Source organism: Mandrillus leucophaeus, unplaced genomic scaffold (genome assembly GCF_000951045.1).
Source record: "Mandrillus leucophaeus isolate KB7577 unplaced genomic scaffold, Mleu.le_1.0 Scaffold1133, whole genome shotgun sequence".
Classification (NCBI taxonomy): Eukaryota; Metazoa; Chordata; class Mammalia; order Primates; family Cercopithecidae; genus Mandrillus; species Mandrillus leucophaeus.
This window is the reverse complement of record NW_012099577.1, coordinates 328,206-348,009: the sequence shown is the minus strand read 5'-3', so window position 1 is coordinate 348,009 and position 19,804 is coordinate 328,206. Positions and strand designations below refer to the sequence as shown.

Here is a 19,804-nt window from a genome sequence, read left to right as displayed (position 1 = left end):
TTACTGGGATTATTTTAAAAAGATCATATTTTTATTGTTGCCTATTTAGTTTTAATGATTAATCTTTATTGTTTTTCTTTTTTCCCCTCCTTCTGTAGGAAAAAACAGGTGGTAAGGTGCGCCAAGGCCAAAGCCAGAGTAAAGAAGTACTTCAGGAGTATATTGCAGGTGCCGAAACCATCATGGAAGACCCGGCCACCAGGGATTTTGTGGTTATGCGGGCCAGAATGATGGCAGCCAAGTGAGTGTACATTAAGTGCCAGGTAGTCATACATTTACAAGTCTGGCCTTCAGAGGTTATTTAACCAACAAAACATTCCTCTGCTGTCTCCATCAATCCTTCCTTTCTTCATCACACTAATTATAGCCTAAGGAAAAATTAGAGTAAGTAAATACTTCTAATTATTTTGAAGCTTTAAAAATAGGATTTTTATCTTCTTATGAAGACAAGATAGTCATTATATCTTCTGTGGGAAAAGTTATGGGTTCAGAAAGCCAAATTTTACTTCAAGTAATTATAGGAAATTGAAGTAATTTCTCGAAGTATGGGGAAACTTTACTTCAAGTAATTTCTTATAGTAACTTCCTTTTTCTCCCTCTTAGGTTGTTGGGAGCACTTTGTTGCTGTATTTGTGATCCAGGTGTAAATGTGGTAACTCAAGAAATTAAACCTGCTGAATCCCTGGGCCAGTTACTACTCTTCCATTTGAACTCCAAGTCTGCTTTACAAAGGATTAGTGTAGCTTTGGTAATCTGTGAATGGGCTGCTTTACAAAAGGTAAGATTTTGCCCCAAAAGTAAGAAAGACAAATTAAGTAAAGCAATTTCCATTAGCTGTTAGGCTTATTTACATTATAATTTACAACAGAAAAGTGCCAATTTTCAATGTATAAAAATCCAAGAGTTATAGAAAAGTGTCCAAATTATATTGAACATTATTTCTCTCCCATTTACTTTTAACTCTGGACTTCTGTCTTAGAACCCCTACTCACACCTCCAACTACTAGTTATGCTCATACTTAATATTTGCTCTTGACTGTACAGTCTGTTAAGAAATGTCCCTATTAAAAACCGTGTATATGTGAAAGTAGTCCAGAAGCTATTGGTCATCCATTCCTCTGTATATCTCTCAGGTATCACTGAAAACTACAAAGGATGAGGCTTTGAGTATTAGAGATCTATTTGTGTGAGTAGTAGCAAAGGCGGAATTTTTGGTCACAGGAAGAATAACATCTCTGTATTTAAACCAAAATCTTCATGTTTCCAAATAAACCATTCCCTTCCAGCCTCTTTAACCTTTAACTTCTAGGGAGATGTGTGATTTTGTATAAGACATACTTCTGTAAATCAAAGAAACTTTCTACTGGCTTTGTTTATTCCGTTGACTGGAATTCTGGAAATTTAACTGTCTGCACTTGCTGTGAGAGTTACTCGTTACTGCCTCTTAGCAGTTTGTCAAAGCTATGTCTAAAAGTAATTGAGCCATGCTCCATTGCAACTGACACCCCTGCTTGGCCTCTGGAAAGAAGCAAAGCTCATCTGTTTTTAGGCAGGAGTTGGTGTGCTGGAGAGGCAGTGATGCTATGTTTTTGTGCCTCTCAGACTCAGCAGCAAGTGTTGACAGTTCGGTTTCTGGACACTCACAGAGCTTCATGGACTTACTCTGTGAAGCCCAGGCTGATCGCCCAGGCTGATCACCCAGATCCCACAGAACCCCTCATGGCTCACCACTGAGGCCATTTCCCCTCGGTTTGGGGCAGAAAACAACCAGAGAGAGTGGGAAGGGTTGGTTAAATTTGGGGGCAGGTAAGTAGCTTTTAAATTTTGTATCCACTTTTACAGTATGGCATGTGAAGCTTAGGGTTCAACTGTTATCTAATAATGAGTTTTTAAATAACATTTTTAATTAGTGCATGATAGATGTTCTTTTCTGACTTTTTTTTTTTTTTACAGTAATATACTTTAAAATCTGTGATATATATACACGTAAACTTTGGATAGGTAGAGAATGAAATTGTAACAGTTCCATATGCATGTTCTGTAGTCATTCATATTAACATTTTACAATAATTTGGGTGTAATACCCTTTTTTCTGTGCAACTAACTGTTGTTTGGAGAAGTAACAGATTATAGATTCAATATAAGAAAGAATTTAGAACTTGGTAGTCTGCAAATGATGATTTCTGTATCTGTAAAGTTAATGTTCATATAGTTGCCCTATTTGTTGTCTGTTGTATTTTAGGAGTGTAAAGCTGTTACCTTAGCTGTGCAGCCACGTTTACTTGATATCCTTTCAGAACATTTATATTATGATGAAATTGCCGTTCCATTCACGCGAATGCAGAATGAATGTAAACAACTTATATCATCATTAGCTGATGTACATATTGAAGTTGGTAACAGAGTAAACAACAATGTTTTAACAATAGATCAAGCTAGTGACTTGGTGAGTAAAGAAATAACTTTCTTAATTATAGATAGAACATGAAATATAGGTTAGAAATTTGTCATGACATGTTTATCACAAAAACACATTAATTTGTTGAGTCTATATGTGGCTTGATAGCCTGTCATCTCTACCCTTTAGAAAAGATATTTCATTGTATAGGCTTTTTTTGAGATAAGAGAATAATGGAGGATTTTTTTTTAAAAAACTAAAATTCTGATAAATCAATGCACCTTTATTAGAAAAAGCTATTATATTTTGTCATTTCAGTTTTGTTTAACACTGCAGAGTATAGAAAAAACTGCTTCTACAAGTTCCTGAGTACTACTTCCTGCTCTCAGCCTATAATGAAAATATTCAAACATATAGAAAAAGTGATGAAATTACATAACACTCATACTTAACAGCTAGATTTTATAGTTAACATTTTACGAGATTTACTTTATCACATATGTATTCACCTACCTACCCCTCTATCCAACCATGAATCTATCCAGGGCAGTTTTTTTTTTAATGCGTTTCTAAGTAAGTTTCAGATATCATTATACTTCAGCATTTTATATAATTAACTAAAGTCAGTATTTGTTTATGATTTTTTGCTATTTTGAGGCAGAATTTATGTGCTAAAGCACACAAATCTTAGGTGGACCATTTGGTGAATTTTGACAGATGCATATACCTATGAAACCTGAACCCCTGTCAAGATACAGAACATTACCATTACCACTTCCCAGTAATCTCTGCCTCGCCCTGCCACCAAGTAACCATTATTCTCATTCCCCCTACAAAGATACATTACTTTTGCCTGTTCTAGAATTTCATGTAAATTGAATCTCACACTGTGCTCTTTGGTGTAAGGGTTTTTCTTAGAATGGTGTTTTTGAAACTAATCTGTCTTATATATATATCAATATCTTAATTCTTTTTTTATTGCTTGAGTTTTATTCATTGTATTATTATACCACAACTAGTTTAAGCCATTCTCCTGTTTATGGACACTTGGGCTGTTACCACTTTTTGTCTGTTGTGAACAAAGTCGCTATAAACATTCTTCTACAAGTCTTTGTGGACATCCGCTTTCATTTTTCTTGGGTAAATATATAGGAGTGGAATTGCTAAATCATAAGGTAGTTGTAGGTTTAGTTTTAGAAAAAACTATGGACTGTTCCCCAAAGAGATTGTATCATTTTACCCTCTGACCATCAATATGTGAGAGTTCTGGTTACTCCACATCATCAGTATTTGATGTGGTCAGTCCTTTCACTTTTAGTGATTGTGTGATAGTGTTATTGTGGTTTTAATTTCCATTTCCTTGATGACTAATATGTTGAATACTTTTTAATTTTTTATTGGTCATTTGTATATTTTTCCTTTCTGAAGTATCTTTTTCAAAATATTGTCTACTTTGAATTAGGTTGGTTGGTTGTTATTGAGTTGTGGGAGTTCTTTATGTATCCTGGATTCCAATCCTTTGTCAAATAGATGCTTTCTAAATATTTTTCTGGCAGTGAGTGGCTTGCTTTTTGATTCTCAGTGCTGTCTTTGGATGAGCAGATATTTTAAATTTTGGTGAATTCTATCAGTTGTTTTCTTTCATGGCTACTATGTTCTGTGACTTAAGTAATCTTTTTTTTTACTCTCCAAGTGGCAAAGGTATTCAGATATGTTTTCTTTTAAAGTTTTGTCATTTAATTTTTATGATTTATCATTCATTTGGAATTAATGTTTGTGTATAGTATGGAGTAGAGGTTGAGGTTTGTTTTTCTTATAGATATCTAATTTTTCCAACATTATTTATTGAAAATACTTTCCTTTCACTACTGGTGATTGTTTTGGCGCCTTTGTCAAAAACCAGCTGAAGTTATAAAGTATGGCTGTGTATCTGGGCTCCATTTGTTCAGTCTGTTTGTCTTTCCTTATGCCAGCATCCATGCTTCATTACAGCAGCTTTGTGCTTAGTAAGTGCATGAGGTTAGGTGTAGTATATATGAGTTCTTCCTTTTTTAGGTATAGGATCAGAAGTTGAGCCACTTCATTTATGTTGGTCCCCATGAAAATAGTAATCTTCATTTTTTATCCCCATTTCTAGTTGAATAATGTAGTTGAATTTTTTTGCTCTCACCTGTGAGAGAAAGCTAAAATTGCTGTTTTTTTCCCCCCAGGTTCTCTTCTTTTATAAAGTTATTTTCCTGATTGTTGTTATTCTGTAAGTTTTCCTTTTTGCCTCCTCTCCCTATTTTTTTTGCCTGTCTGGAATTAAATCTCAAATTTTCTTGAGTCTGGGTTCCCTGCCTACTATTTCTGGGAACTTTTATTTTTTAAGCTCATCAAATGGCCCCTTTAAGATTTGCTTATTCAGATCTTTTACTCTTCAGTTGTTTTGACTTGGGCTAGAAGACAAGCATAAATATCAGAATCACTGGGAGAAACTTTTTTTTCTTTTTTCTTTTCCTCGAAGAGACTTTTGAGGGAAGGGCAGTTTTCAAAGGAGCCACTTTTTGTGTCTTTCATTGAATCCCTATTTTCCTGTTACCTGCCAAATATAGACATTTCCCTGCTGTCTATCTTTGTCTCTTTCACCATTCTCATGATTTAGTTCCTACCCATGTACTGTGTGGTATCTACTGTCAATCTTTCTTACATTCTCTTTTAGGCATTTTTACTTAAATATCTCACTGTCACTTCACACTGAACCCAACAAAAACTGGATTTTTTTTTTTGGACAAAGATACTCTTTTTATTCCAGTCACAAATCTTGTCAGCATTTTCTTTCAGAAAGTCTCATGTGTTTAGGCCAGGCGCAGTGGCTCACACCTGTAACTCCAGCACTTTGGGAGGCCGAGGCGGGCGGATCATGAGGTCAGGAGATCGAGACCATCCTGGCTGACACAGTGAAACCCCATCTCTACTAAAAATATAAAAAATTAGCCGGGCGTGGTGGCGGGCGCCTGTAGTCCCAGCTACTCGGGAGGCTGAGGCGGGAGAATGGCGTGAACCCAGGAGGTGGAACTTGCAGTGAGCCGAGATCATGCCACTGCACTCCAGCCTGGGCCACAGAGCGAGACTCCGTCTCAAAAAAATAAATAAATAAAATAAAGTCTCATGTTTAATCTCTCCTCTATTTCCATTATCAGAGCCCAGTCAGATCTTAGTACTTTATATCTAGGTCCAGATTCATCTCTAGGGCTCCAGGCAGCCTCTGGTCCATTTCATCCTGCATGCTGTGCTAGACTAGCAATGCTCTTTTTGTGCCACCCTGAACATCCCTCTCCTGCTTAAAAACATTATTTTCCTTTTCCTTGCTTTTTCGTTTTTATCTTTCTTCTTTTCATCACCTTCTTCTAAATTCTCCATCTCTTATCTCCTCATTATTTCTCGGACTTTTTCTACATGCCCAGTTAGCTTTCTTCTTGCAGAAGTACACTACACTCATTCACTTCTGCTCATTCTCACTTCCGGGCCTGAGCTTCTATTTCCTTTGCCAGGAATTCCCCACCCCTAACCCTCTGTGCTCATCCAGAGTTCATCTCTTTTTCTGCATGTTGTGCTCAAGCCATGATAAACTTTTCAATTCCATGGACAATGTCCTGTTTTCCACTCCCTACCTCACTTTGTTTGCCAAGATGTCCCTATAATCCCTGATTGGCCTATTCTTTAAAAACGAAGCATAAGTGTTACCCTCCTCTGGCAAGTCTCCCACTAATATCTTCTTCTAAGAAGGATTAAGCAATGCTCTGTATTCCCACAGCAACTTGCACTTACTGCAGTTATATGTTACATTTTCTTAATTCTTTATTTATATCTCTCCCACATTAGTCTCTGCATTTTTGAGCATATTAAGACATTATGTCTTATTTATCTTTTAATAAATATTGGTTGAATGATTGAATTAATTTGGGGGTAACTGGAAGGCTTTTCCTCAGTTGTCTACAGTCATTGAAAAGTGACATGAGCATAGTGGATTTAGGACAGTGTTTTGAAACTTTTTAGCATTGTAACCCTGTTTCATATAAATCTTATACATTGTACATTTCAAATGGGTAATTTTTGTGGAATGCAAATTATATCTGAATAAAGTTGTTAAAAAAAGATGGGCTGAACAGTCTTTTAATGGGGCTTGTAAAGTAGTCTGATACAACAGTCCTGTACTCTTAGACAGCTGTTGGTAATTAAGTGAATGATAACTGCACCATTTTGTTCTGTTTCGTTTTGTTTCTTTTTCTTCCATTGCCTGGGCATCTCCACCAGAAGGGAGGTTAAAGAAAGAATGAGAATGATTCAGTTAGCAACACTTTGCCACTTAGTAAACAGCCCCTCAAGTTTTTATGAGTTTTAGAGTTGAAAATATTTTTCCCAAAAAGAAGTTTGTGAGTTTTGGAATTCCTTAATGAACAGTTAGTTTATATTTGCCTATAGCTTTCTCGTTTCACCGGAGTACTCTGTGGGTGTTAAATGTGATTTTCCTCAAAGCCATTAGACATATTTAAAGGTTAGGTAATTTTATTCTTCTCAAGAGAATGTCTTTCTTAAAGAATATAACGCGAATGTTAAATTTCAGTCAGATTAAGATAAAGTTTAGTTGGGAAGTTTGAGACATTAGTTTACTGAGTACTAAAACAATATTACATATTGTGGAAACCAAAATTGAAACAGAAAGCTTGCTGTCTACCCTTTAGGAGCTTACATTCTGTTTGGGGTTGATATGATTAATGATTTTTAATTTCTTTTTTTTTTTAATAGGTCACTACTGTTTTTAATGAAGCCACATCATCTTTCGATTTAAATCCTCAAGTGTTACAACAGTTAGATAGTAAACGTCAGCAGGTCCAAATGACAGTTACAGAGACCAACCAGGAGTGGCAAGTGTTGCAGTTGAGAGTGCATACTTTTGCTGCCTGTGCAGTTGTGAGCTTGCAGCAGCTTCCGGAGAAATTAAATCCTATCATAAAACCATTAATGGAGACAATTAAAAAAGAAGAGAATACACTAGTGCAAAACTATGCAGCTCAGTGCATAGCTAAACTCCTCCAGCAGTGCACAACAAGGACGCCCTGTCCCAATTCAAAAATTATTAAAAACCTCTGTAGCTCACTTTGTGTGGACCCATATCTAACTCCTTGTGTCACATGTCCAGTACCAACACAAAGTGGCCAGGAAAATTCTAAAGGTATATACCTAAACTTTTATTTGGGGTAGAGAAATAACCTTTTAAATTTGTTTTTGTTAAGTTATGGGTATAATTAAAGCACAAAGCTAGTTCATGTTAATGCTTTTTCCCCTTCTGAGATAAAAGATTTAATTATAACAAAACTCTTTGTTACATGAATTTGCACATACTGCTTATCAGTCACAAGCCTTTAAGTTCAAATAAGCCATTCATAGATCTGATAGCTAATATAAGATGACTGAAATCTGTAAGACAGGTGTTCACCTTTACCTTTGCCTTCAAAACCATCATTATATGGTTTACTATCTCAAACTAGAAAAATTGATTGTGTCAAATGTTATTTAATGCATTTTTTTTTTTTTTTTTTTTTTTTTTTTTTAATCAAAGGAGCAACCCTATTGACTGAAAAAGTTATTATAAAATCTTTGGTTTCCCTAATTTAGTGCATGTTTTATGAGATTAGTGAACTTTTAGTACTTTTGGTAAATAATACTTAACCAACTTTTTTGTTTTCACTTGGAGAATTTATATGGAAAATGAGAACTGTCCTCTGCAGGCGGGTCTTAAAGACCAATGTTTCCTTCATACGACTCAGCCCTGTATGATTTTTGTATGTGTGATTGTTAACAAAATATTGGGAGAACAAATTATTTGAAATGTAATAGACTTACAGCTTTAGTGCAGCATAGATCTTGAAAAATATGTGAATGAACTAGAAGAAGAAGATGGACATTTTGAATATTAACATCTTAAAAATGCAATGGGGTCATTCCCTGCCCCCCCGTTACACGCCCTACTCCATTGCTATGTAAGGCAGCATTATTTTGCAGTGGCCAATGTTTTTTTGAATTCATGGTGACTCTGGACTTTTCTTTTAGAGAAAATTTGTTTGAGATATTTTTTAATGTTTCTCGTTATGCTTAGGCACAATAATTTTTTAAAAAGTAGTAGACCAGGCCGGGCACGGCGGCTCACGCCTGTAATCCCAGCACTTTGGGAGGCCGAGTTGGGCGGATCACCTGAGGTCAGGAGTTCAAGACCAGCCTGACCAAAATGGAGAAATCCCATCTCAACTAAAAATACAAAAATTAGTCAGGCGTGGTGGCGCATGCCTGTATCCCAGCTACTTGGGAGGGTGAGGCAGGAGAATGGCTTCAACCTGAGAGGTGCAGGTTGTGGTGAGCTGAGATCGCGCCATTGCATTCCAGCCTGGGCAACAAGAGTGAAGCTCCGTCTGGAAAAAAAAATAATTAATTAATAGGCCGGGGCCAGGCGGTGCCTCATGCCTGTAATCCCAGCACTTTAGGAGGTCGAGGTGAGCCGATAACTTGAGGCAAGGAGTTGGAGACCAGCCTGGCCAACATGGTGATACCCCATCTCTACTAAAAATATATATAAAAATTATCTGGACGTGGTGGCACGCATCTGTAATCCCAGCTACTTGGGAGGCTGAGGCATGAGAATCACTTGAACCTGGGAAGCAGAGGTTGCAGTGAGCCAAGATTGCACCACTGCACTCCAGCCTAGGTGACAGAGTGAGACTCCATTTCAAAAACAACAACAACAACAACAAAAAATTAATAGGCTGGGCATGGTGGCTCATGCCTGTAATCCCAACATTTTGGGAGACAGAGGCGGGCAGACGGAGTGAGCTCCGGAGTTTGAGACCAGCCTGGGCAACATGGTGAAACCCTGTCTCTTCAAAAAATAAAAAAATTACCTGGGTGTGGTAGTGTGTGCCTGTAGTCCTAGCTCCTCAGGAGGCTGAGGTGGGAGGGTTGGATCGCTTGAGCCTAGGAGGTGGAGGTTGCAGTGAGCTGAGACCGTGGCACTACTGTCCAGCCTGGGCAACAGAGCAAGACCCTGTCTCAAAAAGAAAAAAAAAATATATATATATATATATGTGTGTGTGTGTGTGTGTGTGTGTGTGTGTGTGTATTAACTGAAGGCACAATAATTTTTTCATGTGCTGTTTCTCATTGTTCAGATGATGACTCTGCGACCTGAATTGTATTAGGTATAAATCCTATTTAAATAGACTATTTTATTGCCATTCCATTGTCTAAAGAAAATGTCATTGGCCTATAAAAGTTGAGGCCTGAAAGACATAGTTTAAAAATGTTGCATCTCTTATGGAGCCGAAAACATTTGGTATCACCAATATTATGATTAAAAGATTATTTGACTTTTTTCTTATTAGGATCCACCTCAGAAAAAGATGGAATGCACCATACTGTCACCAAGCACAGAGGTATAATTACACTCTACAGGCACCAGAAAGCTGCCTTTGCTATCACAAGTAGGCGAGGTCCTACCCCCAAAGCAGTAAAAGCTCAAATAGCAGATCTTCCTGCAGGAAGTAGTGGAAATATTCTTGTTGAACTTGATGAGGTAAATAGTTTTTTTCTCTGAATGCTTTGATTTTAAACAAATATCTGGCTTACAAATTGAGAACTAAGTTGTATTAGCTTCCAAAACTGTTTTTAAGTGAAAGGACTGGGATTAATTTTTGGAGTACTCCAACAATATGATCCAGAAAAATGGCAAACTTCAAATTTCTCATGTCTCTTGTAATTTTTACCAGCTTAACTTTATCTTCCTAGGCAAGACAGCCTTGTAAACTAATTCAGTCCTATAGCAGTGACTGTAGAGAAGGTGTTGAATAATAGTGAAAGCTAACTTTTCTCTGTCCTTTCAGTGCCCAAATGTCATGTAATTGCCACCCACCTGACTTTTTTAGTCAATTTGATGTTTATTAAATGCATAGTGTGAGGTAGGGTTCTATATTTTCCATATGAACAGCTATTTATCCTACTATTGAATCCTTTCCTCTCTGATTTATAATGGCACCTCTGTTATATATCATGCTTCATATGTGTGAGGGTTTCCATTATTCAGGCTTTCCATTATTTCCCATTGATCCACCTGTTACACAGTATAGTCTTAACCAGTGGTTTTTTAAAAAGTATTTTGTTTTGAAAATCTCACAGTCACATTATTAGCAATGGAATGAATGCTCTCTATGCATTACAAGGCATAGGAATTTACCTCGGTTCAGCAGTAAACCATCAATACTAAAAGACATGTTTCTGTAAAATACAGGTCTCTTTTAAGTTTCTTTTTAAAATCAACAGCTTATTATCTATATTTCCCTTAAAACATTCTGTAAAGTCTTTTTCACTGACAATATTTCCCTATAATAATTTTAATAACAATTTTACTGTGATTTTGATATTTATATCTCTACAGTTTGCATAGTTATTCCTCCAATTAAACATAATTTTAAAAATATATATTAATATCTTTGGGGGGACAGATTTATGGACTAATTACTACTGAATAAGAATTATTAATCTTGGGGTTAGCTTAAACAGATGATCTTGTTCTGTCGCTTAAGTGAGTATAAATAAGGACACATCATTTTGTCTATCTTCTCTCTAGCTGACAAGTTTCTTTGGGGTAGAGAGAAGGAAGAAAAAAAAATGTCACTTAGGACTATCTCTAGAAACAGCACATATCCTTCTGTTCCTTATCCTCAACCCCAAAAAAGTGTTTTACTTTTGACACAAAAATCTAGTTAGGTGTTGTAGGCCCCTGTAAATTTAATTATTGGGAAGTGTTTATAATTGTGATAAACATGTCTAATAATTGCTTACTTGGTTAGTGATAACCTTATGAATTCTTAGATGGTGACTTTTAAATTCTGTTGATAAAATTTTAAATGTATTATGATTTTTTTCTGAAATTCTGTTTTTATCTAACATTTAATTTTAAGGCCCAGAAGCCTTACCTGGTACAACGGAGAGGAGCTGAATTTGCTTTGACAACTATAGTAAAGCATTTTGGTGGTGAAATGGCAGTGAAGTTGCCGCATCTCTGGGATGCTATGGTTGGCCCATTGAGGAATACAATCGACATAAATAATTTTGGTATACACATATTTTTATGAGTCCAATTTTTAACATATTTTAATGTCTATTAATTAAATATTTCCTTATAAAATAAAAATGCCTCTATGCCTCTACCTGTTTATTCCAGACCAGCTGGTAAGTTTTAAAATGGAAACTTGGTTTAAAAAACACACACACATTTATTTTAAAAAAGAGATACTTGGGTTGGGCGCGATGGCTCACACCTGTAATCCCAGCACTTTGGGAGGTCCAGGTGGGCGGATCACTTGAGGTCAGGAGTCTGAGACCAACCTGGCCAACGTGGCAAAACCCCGTCTCTAGTAAAAATGCAAAAATTAGCTGGGTGTGGTGGCACACGCCTGTGGTCCCAGCTACTCTGGAGGCTGAGGCAGAAAGATTGCTTGAACTCTGGGAGTGAAAGTTGCAGTGAGCTGAAATTATGCCACTGCACTGCAGTCTGGATGACAGAGCGAGACTGTGTCTTAAAAAAAAAAAAAAGTTTTTTTTTTTTTGGAAGAGATACTTGAAATGGATCATTATGTTTAAGTTCTTTGGTTGCTCTACATGTAGTACCCCAGCACTTAAGGTCTTGGCATTTAATTTTAACACTAAAAAGCAAAATTGACTCTCCTATGCTAGGTGAAAAAATGCTAAAAGTTTTTGTGTGCTCTAGATTTTGAAAAATTATTTGCCAGATAATACAGACAATATATTTTAACAGATGGAAAATCCCTCCTGGAAAAGGGAGATAGCCCTGCTCAAGAACTGGTGAATTCTCTGCAAGTTTTTGAAACAGCAGCAGCTTCAATGGATTCTGAGCTTCATCCCTTGGTAACTAACTAATGCAAGTGTAATATTTCTTCAAATAAAACAAGTGATCTTATTAAAAAGCCTTAAGGTTTAAAAGGTACAACTTTGATGTCATCCTTAGTAATTGCATTTTTCTTTGCTGTGGTATAACTAGATTCCTCCTTTACTAACAGTGCAACTCTTGTGGGCTTTGATGTAGACCTGGCTGCTTGAATTTGAGAGAAAACCCAACCTGGAAGCTTAGAATGTGGGGGAATTGAGGGAAGGACTCTGATGGCACAGGAGCCAGACATAAATAGGGAAGAAAACTGCAGCCCTGTTCATCCAGATGATCTTAATAATATAGCTCCAAGAAAGGAAAAGCATATATAATGAAATCTGTTTCCTAGATAAGTATAAAGGTGAAAGGAGTTATCTGCCTAAGGTGAAGCTGGTCAGTGCAAAGACAGAACATTGGTTTGTGATTTTTTTTTTTAAACTATTAAAATGTTTCTTATAAAAGAATTAGGACAGAGGGAGGAGGAAAATAGAGAATTATCTGTTTTTTTTTCATAAGAGAGTATTATTCTTTTCATGTATCTTCAATAAGAAGCTCTCTGCAGTTTACCCCATTTTGAAGGATATTAGCCCAGTTCTCTTTTATTATTTAACACAAAAGGGAAAATCTATCAGAGGGTAGAGAAGAATGAATTTTTTTGTACACAGTAATAAAGTATGTCCTTTTACTTGTTAAAAGTTCTGCTGATTTACTATTAGTGAAGAAAAGTAGGTCGGGTGTGGTGGCTCACACCTGTAATCCTAGCAGTTTGGGAGGCCAACGTGGGTGAATCATGAGGTCAGGAGTTCAAGACCAGCCTGCCCAATATGGTGAAACCCCATCTCTACTAAAAATACAAAAATTAGCCGGGCGTGGTGGGACACGCCTGTAGTCCCAGCTACTCGGGAGACTGAGGCAGGAGAATCACTGGAACCCAGGAGGCCGAGGTTGCAGTGAGCTGAGATTGCGCCACTGCACTCTAGCCTAGGCAACAGAGCAAGACTTGGGCTCATTTAAAAAAAAAAAAGAAAAAAAGAAAAAACAACAAAAAAAAGAAGAGTCCATCTGTATGCTCTTAACCTCCATAATTAGCAACATGCATTCAGCTGAACTGTAAGGCACATCAAACTGTTGAACAGATACCTGGCTCATCAGCATTAATTCTGGTGTTCCATGCAGCAGACATTTAATAATAAGGTGCTGTCATAATGCTGTTGTGATTATAACACCTATGGTAAGCCAGAAAGCTACAGTGGAAGATACCTACCGAAGTATGGTGCTAGAATAAAATCGGGAACACTCAAGCCACTGAATAAAAAATATGTACCTAAACCTAAATTAGTGCTACCAAATTTAGAGGGGGGCTGGTGATGTGTGGTGCTGTTTTTCCAGCCTCAGTAGGAGAATCTTGCCAAGTACTTTTCGGTTTGTTTCCTGTTAATTTTGGAAAGAATTGAGTGTTCCTGTATGCCTAAGAGAGGATATGAGCAGAAGAGAGGTTCTATACCCTTTTTTTCCCTTCTTTTTGAAAGAGTTGTAATACATTAGTTTGGACTTGGATTAGATTTCTATTGAGAATGTTTTGACAGTAATGTTTTGAAGTATTTGGAGGTATTTTTAGAGTCACTTAGAATATTGAAAACTTTCCTGAGTATGGGCTATTATAGTTACATATTAAACAGTATTTTCCTAATAAGAATTCTAATTGCCATTAACTTTTTGTTTTTAGTTGGTCCAGCATTTGCCACATCTTTATATGTGCCTTCAGTACCCCAGTACTGCAGTGAGGCACATGGCTGCTCGTTGTGTGGGAGTCATGAGCAAAATAGCTACCATGGAAACAATGAATATTTTTTTAGAGAAGGTTCTTCCATGGCTGGGAGCAATTGATGACAGTGTCAAACAAGAGGGTGCAATTGAAGCACTTGCCTGTATCCTTTTTTATTTGACAAACTGTTGATGAATTATATTCATTTCACTTAAGGATAATTAAAATGAAATTGATGTATTCAAATATGCACATATATAACCTGCCTTGTTCCAAAAAATACCTATTCTTTTTACATCTTATTTTGAAATATTTTCGTATTTTATTACAAATATGTTACAAATTGATTTGCATTTTATGATAAAAATTTTCACATGGAAAGTTTGGAAAATTGCTATTAATTTTAAAACATCTTTTTAATAGGCAAAATAGTTTTATGTACTTTATGAACTATATGTCTAGTAAGTGATTTATTTGTTTATAATCGGTATCTTATTAATCAGGTATTCTGTAGGTAGTCCTTATGTTATAAACATGTTATGTTTTTAAAGTTTGTTCATTAATTGGGTTTAAAATGACCAAAATATACTAGATAATTAGAAATATACAGGCAAGCCCTTTGCTAAGGGTATGGCAGCAGCTAACATTCTTTAACTCAAAGTATCTGAAAGATATTTCACAGAGCACAAAAGATGGATGAAGATCAAATCAGTAGAACTCTGGTTCAAAAATACTGAAGATTACAGGAGAACTGCGCTTACTAGGCTCACTATATCCTGCTGGTGATTGTCAAGATCCTGGTGGGAAATTTGGAATTAATCTTTGAGTGACACTCAGTTGTATTCCTTTACTTACAATGTGACTTATTTTATTTTGACATTGGAATTCCAGACGCTTGTAGCAATTTCTCTATGAGAAAAATCTTATTAGTAAAGCTTCTTCTGGCCTTCCTCAGAAGAAAACTGTAATTTTATATTCCTAATCATGAGAAAGTTACATAATATTTTCCAAGAAGCAACAAAATGGGCAGATACTGTTATAATTGAATCATAGGCCTGGAGGGTCAGTCTCTTCCCTCATAATACAGATGAGAAAATGATGAGCCTTTTAAAAAGTTACAATCTTGGTATCAATTTGTTTGTGAAAACGTGTGTCTCGGAACCATTTCAAAATTTCCTTAATCGCTTACTCAGGTGTAATGGAACAACTGGATGTTGGTATTGTTCCATATATTGTCCTTTTAGTTGTTCCTGTATTGGGAAGAATGAGTGATCAGACAGACAGTGTGAGATTCATGGCCACACAGTGCTTTGCAACGCTAATTAGACTCATGCCACTTGAGGTAAGTCAAAGATACTTGCTGTATAGATTTAATGTTTTCTATAACTTGATCCATAATAATTGTAACCCTTTTTAGGGCCAGGTACAAAGGCTCATGCCTGTAATCCCAGCACTTTGGGAGGCTGAGGCAGGTGGATCATCTGAGGTCAGGAGTTTGAGACCAACCTGGCCAACATGGGTGAAACCCTGTCTCTACTAAAAAAATACAAAAAATAAAACTAAACCAATTAGTTCCGCATGGTGGTGTGTGCTTGTAGTCTCAGCTACTCAGGACCCTGAGGCACGAGAATTATTGGAACCTGGAGGCAGAGGTTGCAGTGAGCCAAGATCGTGCCACTGCACTCTGTCCTGGGCGACAGCAAGACTCCATCTCAAAATAAAGAAAAGAAAAGAAAAGAAAATTAACACTTGTTAAAGAACATGTCAGGCTAAAAAAAAAGAAGGCATTATTTAAAAAATGTTTATATTACAATAATTAAGATTTTTAGGCTTTTAATTGGTACTTTTTTTCTTTAACACAGAGAGTTTTAATTTAAGTAAAACAGGAAATCAGACACTATGATTCCTGAAAAAATTTACTAATGCTTTTCTAGAAATAGAATTGTTCCTAAGTTTTTCTGGTAGCATCTACTTGTAGACTGTGGGCTAAAGTTTAGGCAAAAGATAAATTTGAGAGATGGTAATTAAGACTGTAAAAAGCAAATGAGGTCTCTGTGGGAGTATGAAAAAGAAGACTAGAAGGATCATGTTGGAGCATTTTGGAGTACATTCATGGGGGCGCAAATAATGTGTGGCCAGTGCAGGAAACTGAAGTGACTTGAAACACAGAAAGAGCCAGGAATAATTCAGGAAATGGTAGGTATGGCATGTCATCCATGTTGTAACATGTACAAGTACTTCCTTTTTATTGCTGAGTAGTATTCCATTGTATGGACATACCACATTTTGTTTATCCTGTCACCAGTTGATGGATATTTGGATTGTTACCAGCTTTTATTAATAGTTATTATGGGCTGGGTGAGGTGACTCATGCCTGTAATCCCAGCACTTTGGGAGGCCACAGCGGGTGGATCAGTTGAGGTCAGGAGTTCGAGATTAGCCTGACCAACTGAAAATACAAAATGGTGAAACCTCGTCTCTACAAAAAATACAAAAATTTGCGGGGTGTGGTGGCGTGCACCTGTAATCCCAGCTACTCAGGAGGCTGAGGCAGGAGACTCACTTGAACCTGGGAGACAGAGGTTGCAGCGGGCCAAGATGGTACCACTGCACTCCAGCCTGGATGACAAAGTGAGACTCTCTCTCAAAAAAAAAAAAAAAAAAAAATAGGAACAATACTACTCTGCATTTGCATTTGTAAGTCTTTGTGTGGATGTGTGTTTTTATTTCTTTTGAGTAAATACTTAAGAATGAAATGCCAGGTCATACGGTAAGTTCGTTTAATTTTTTTTATAAAACTGCCTAATTGTTTTCCAAAGTAACTGTATCATTTGACATTCCTACCAGCAAAATAATGAGTTATAAATAGGATAGCGTCTTTGAAAAACAGTTTGGTTATATCTGGTAAAATTGAAGATACCCAGCCTAATGACCTGAAAAATTCATCCTACATATATACCCTAGAGAATTCAACACATTTTTTCAAGAATTTTTTTTTTTTTTTTGAGACAGAGTTTTGCTCTTGTTGCCTAGGCTGGAGTGCAATGGTGCGACTTCAGCTCACTGCACCCTCCACCTCCCAGGTTCAAGCGATTCTCCTGCCTTAGCCTCCCAAACAGCTGGGATTATAGGCATGTGCCACCACACCCTGCTAATTTTGTATTTTTAGTAGAGACGGGGTTTCTGCTTGTTGATCAGGCTTGTCTCAACTGCCAACCTCAGGTGATCCTCCCGTCTTGGCCTCCCAAAGTGCTGGGATTACAGGTGTGAGCCACCATGCCTGGCCAAGAATATAACATCACTTATAGGAGTCTAAAACTGGAAATCACCTAAATGGTCATGGAGAGTAGATATGTAAATTGTGTACTGTTATACTGCAAGAAGACACAGACACATACAGTAATATTCATGAATCCTTAACATAGGATTCCTTTTTTATTAAATTCAAAAACAGGCAAAAGAAATTTGGTGATAAAGGTATAAAGAAAAATAAGAAAGAAATTACCATAAAAGTCAGTGAAATGATTACCTCTTGAGGAAAGGAGAGAGAAGGTTATGATTGGGAAGGAGCGTATGGGATCTTTTGGGGTGACTGCAGTGGTATTTTTCTTGATCTGGTTGTACAGATGTTTGTTTTATAATTTACTTAGATTATTTCTCTACATGTATATTTTACCTCACACTAAAAAATGTGTGAAAAAAAATTACTGCAACAACACAGGTACTAGACCATGGTGTCAAAAGACCGAGGTGTCATTTCCAGAATTGTTTTCATCCTCTGCTTCCTATATTTTAACTCAGATTCTTTTAACTCCGAGGCCTTCATCCCACTTTTAAACCAAATGTGTTGTACTTAGTCTCCTTGGCCCTTTCTTAGCTTTGAAATAAGTGAGCAGTGGGAAGCTATTATGTGTTCTTTAAACAAAGGAGATGATGACCGCAGTTTTTGTTTGTTTTTAAGGAAAATTAGCCTAACAGCTGAAAGTCATATTTTAGGAAAATCGGTTTAATAGCCATTTAAATATGGATTAGAATTCAAAGTGCACCAAAATAGAGCTCACATCCACTGTGAGGTGATAAAGGGTCTAAACTCTAACACTTAGCAATAGTCTTTTGGGGTTTTCTTGGTTGGTTTTTTGTTTTGTTTTGTTTTGAGATGGAGTTTTGTTCTTGTCGCCCACGTTAGAGTGCAATGGTGTGATCTTGGTTCCTGCAACCTCCACCTCCTGGGTGAAAGCAATTCTCCTACCTCAACCTCCCTAGTAACTGGGATTACAGGTGCTAGCCAGCATGCTAATTTTTTGTATTTTTAGTAGAGATGGGGTTTCACCATGTTGGCCAGGCTGGTCTCGAACTCCTGACCTTAGGTGATCTGCCCGTCTCAGCCTCTCAAAGTGCTGGGATTACAGGCTTGAGCCACCCGGTTGGTTTGTTCTTAAGGAAAAACAACAATACTTGATAACAGAGTGACAAAAGAGATTTTGAACTTTAGGTATTGAGAAAAGATTAGTAAGACTCACTTTGATAGATGTGAAAATTACAAGACTGTGATACAGATTTTGCTTCTGGCCATGATGGAAAAACGGGCGACAAGATTTATCCTCCTACCTTAACTATAAAACCAGACAAAACGTACCAAACAGTGGTTTTCAGGCATTGGATGACAGGCAGCACTGGTAGTGAACTATGAGAGAAACAAAACAAATGAAGTGCCCTGGCTTATTGCCTGAAGCCATATCACAGAGAAGGGAAACCCAAAGAGAGCCCAGTAGTCTTGCTGAACTGAAGAGTTAAGACAAAATTTGCAAGACAGAGTACCTGAAGGTAGATACTGCACAGACAGGAGGTAGCTGCACAGAGAGAAAGCTCCAGAAGTTCACAGGGGGTTCTCCCAAGCTTTTGGCTGAGTATTCATCTGCATGTACTATGACAACATCTTTGAGACTGGGGAAAGAATCACTGTAGAAAGGAATAGGTGGAGCAATTTCCAGACCTCACACAGAGCTGGGAATAGTTTGTATTTCCACTAAGGAGATTAAGAGTAACAAGACCTTCTACCATACTGAGCATCAAGTCCTTAGAAGCATATTGCCTCAGAAATAGGGCCAAGTTAGCCCTTGACAAAAGGCTGATTTGGATCTTCCTGGATAAAGCTTAAAAGCAAGCCTCAATGGGATCTAATTAATTTCAGCTGAACTAAATATTGCCCAGAAAAAAAAAAGCCTCAACATTATTTAAAGGAATAATTAAAAAAAAAAAAATGCAGCACCCAACAACATAAAACTTAAGATGTTTGACATTCACCAAAAAATTACCACACCCAAAAATATGTCCAGTAACTGGGGGAAAATACAGTCAATAAAAACAGTCCCCTGAAGAGACCCAGATAATAGACAAGGACATTAAAATATACTCCAGGGCTGAGTGCAGTGGCTCACCTCTGTAATACCAGCACTTTGGGAGGCCAAAGCAGGCGGATCCCTTGAGCTCAGGAATTCGAAACCACCCTGGACAACATGGTGAAACCCTGTCTCAAAAAAAAAAAAAAAAAAATACACACACATACACATACACACACTCCATATGTTCAAGGTAGAGGAGGAAAGCATGAGTGTGATGAGCACAATGAAAAATATAAGAATGACCCAAATTGAACTTCTAGAGA

The 19,804-nt window shown here is 37.0% G+C and overlaps 1 protein-coding gene across 1 annotated transcript in view; it reads left to right on the top strand.

Annotated features, from left to right (window-relative positions):
- The window catches only part of BTAF1 (BTAF1 RNA polymerase II, B-TFIID transcription factor-associated, 170kDa), a 105,657-nt gene that overhangs the window by 58,414 nt on the left and 27,439 nt on the right, over window positions 1-19,804 (top strand). Inside the window, exons 17-25 of the mRNA XM_011995863.1 lie at window positions 99-241; window positions 604-778; window positions 2,243-2,446; window positions 7,187-7,613; window positions 9,814-10,004; window positions 11,389-11,542; window positions 12,246-12,355; window positions 14,101-14,302; window positions 15,333-15,481. Of these exons, the coding sequence (XP_011851253.1) occupies window positions 99-241; window positions 604-778; window positions 2,243-2,446; window positions 7,187-7,613; window positions 9,814-10,004; window positions 11,389-11,542; window positions 12,246-12,355; window positions 14,101-14,302; window positions 15,333-15,481 (1,755 nt within the window). The remainder of the gene's footprint in view (window positions 1-98; window positions 242-603; window positions 779-2,242; window positions 2,447-7,186; window positions 7,614-9,813; window positions 10,005-11,388; window positions 11,543-12,245; window positions 12,356-14,100; window positions 14,303-15,332; window positions 15,482-19,804) is intronic.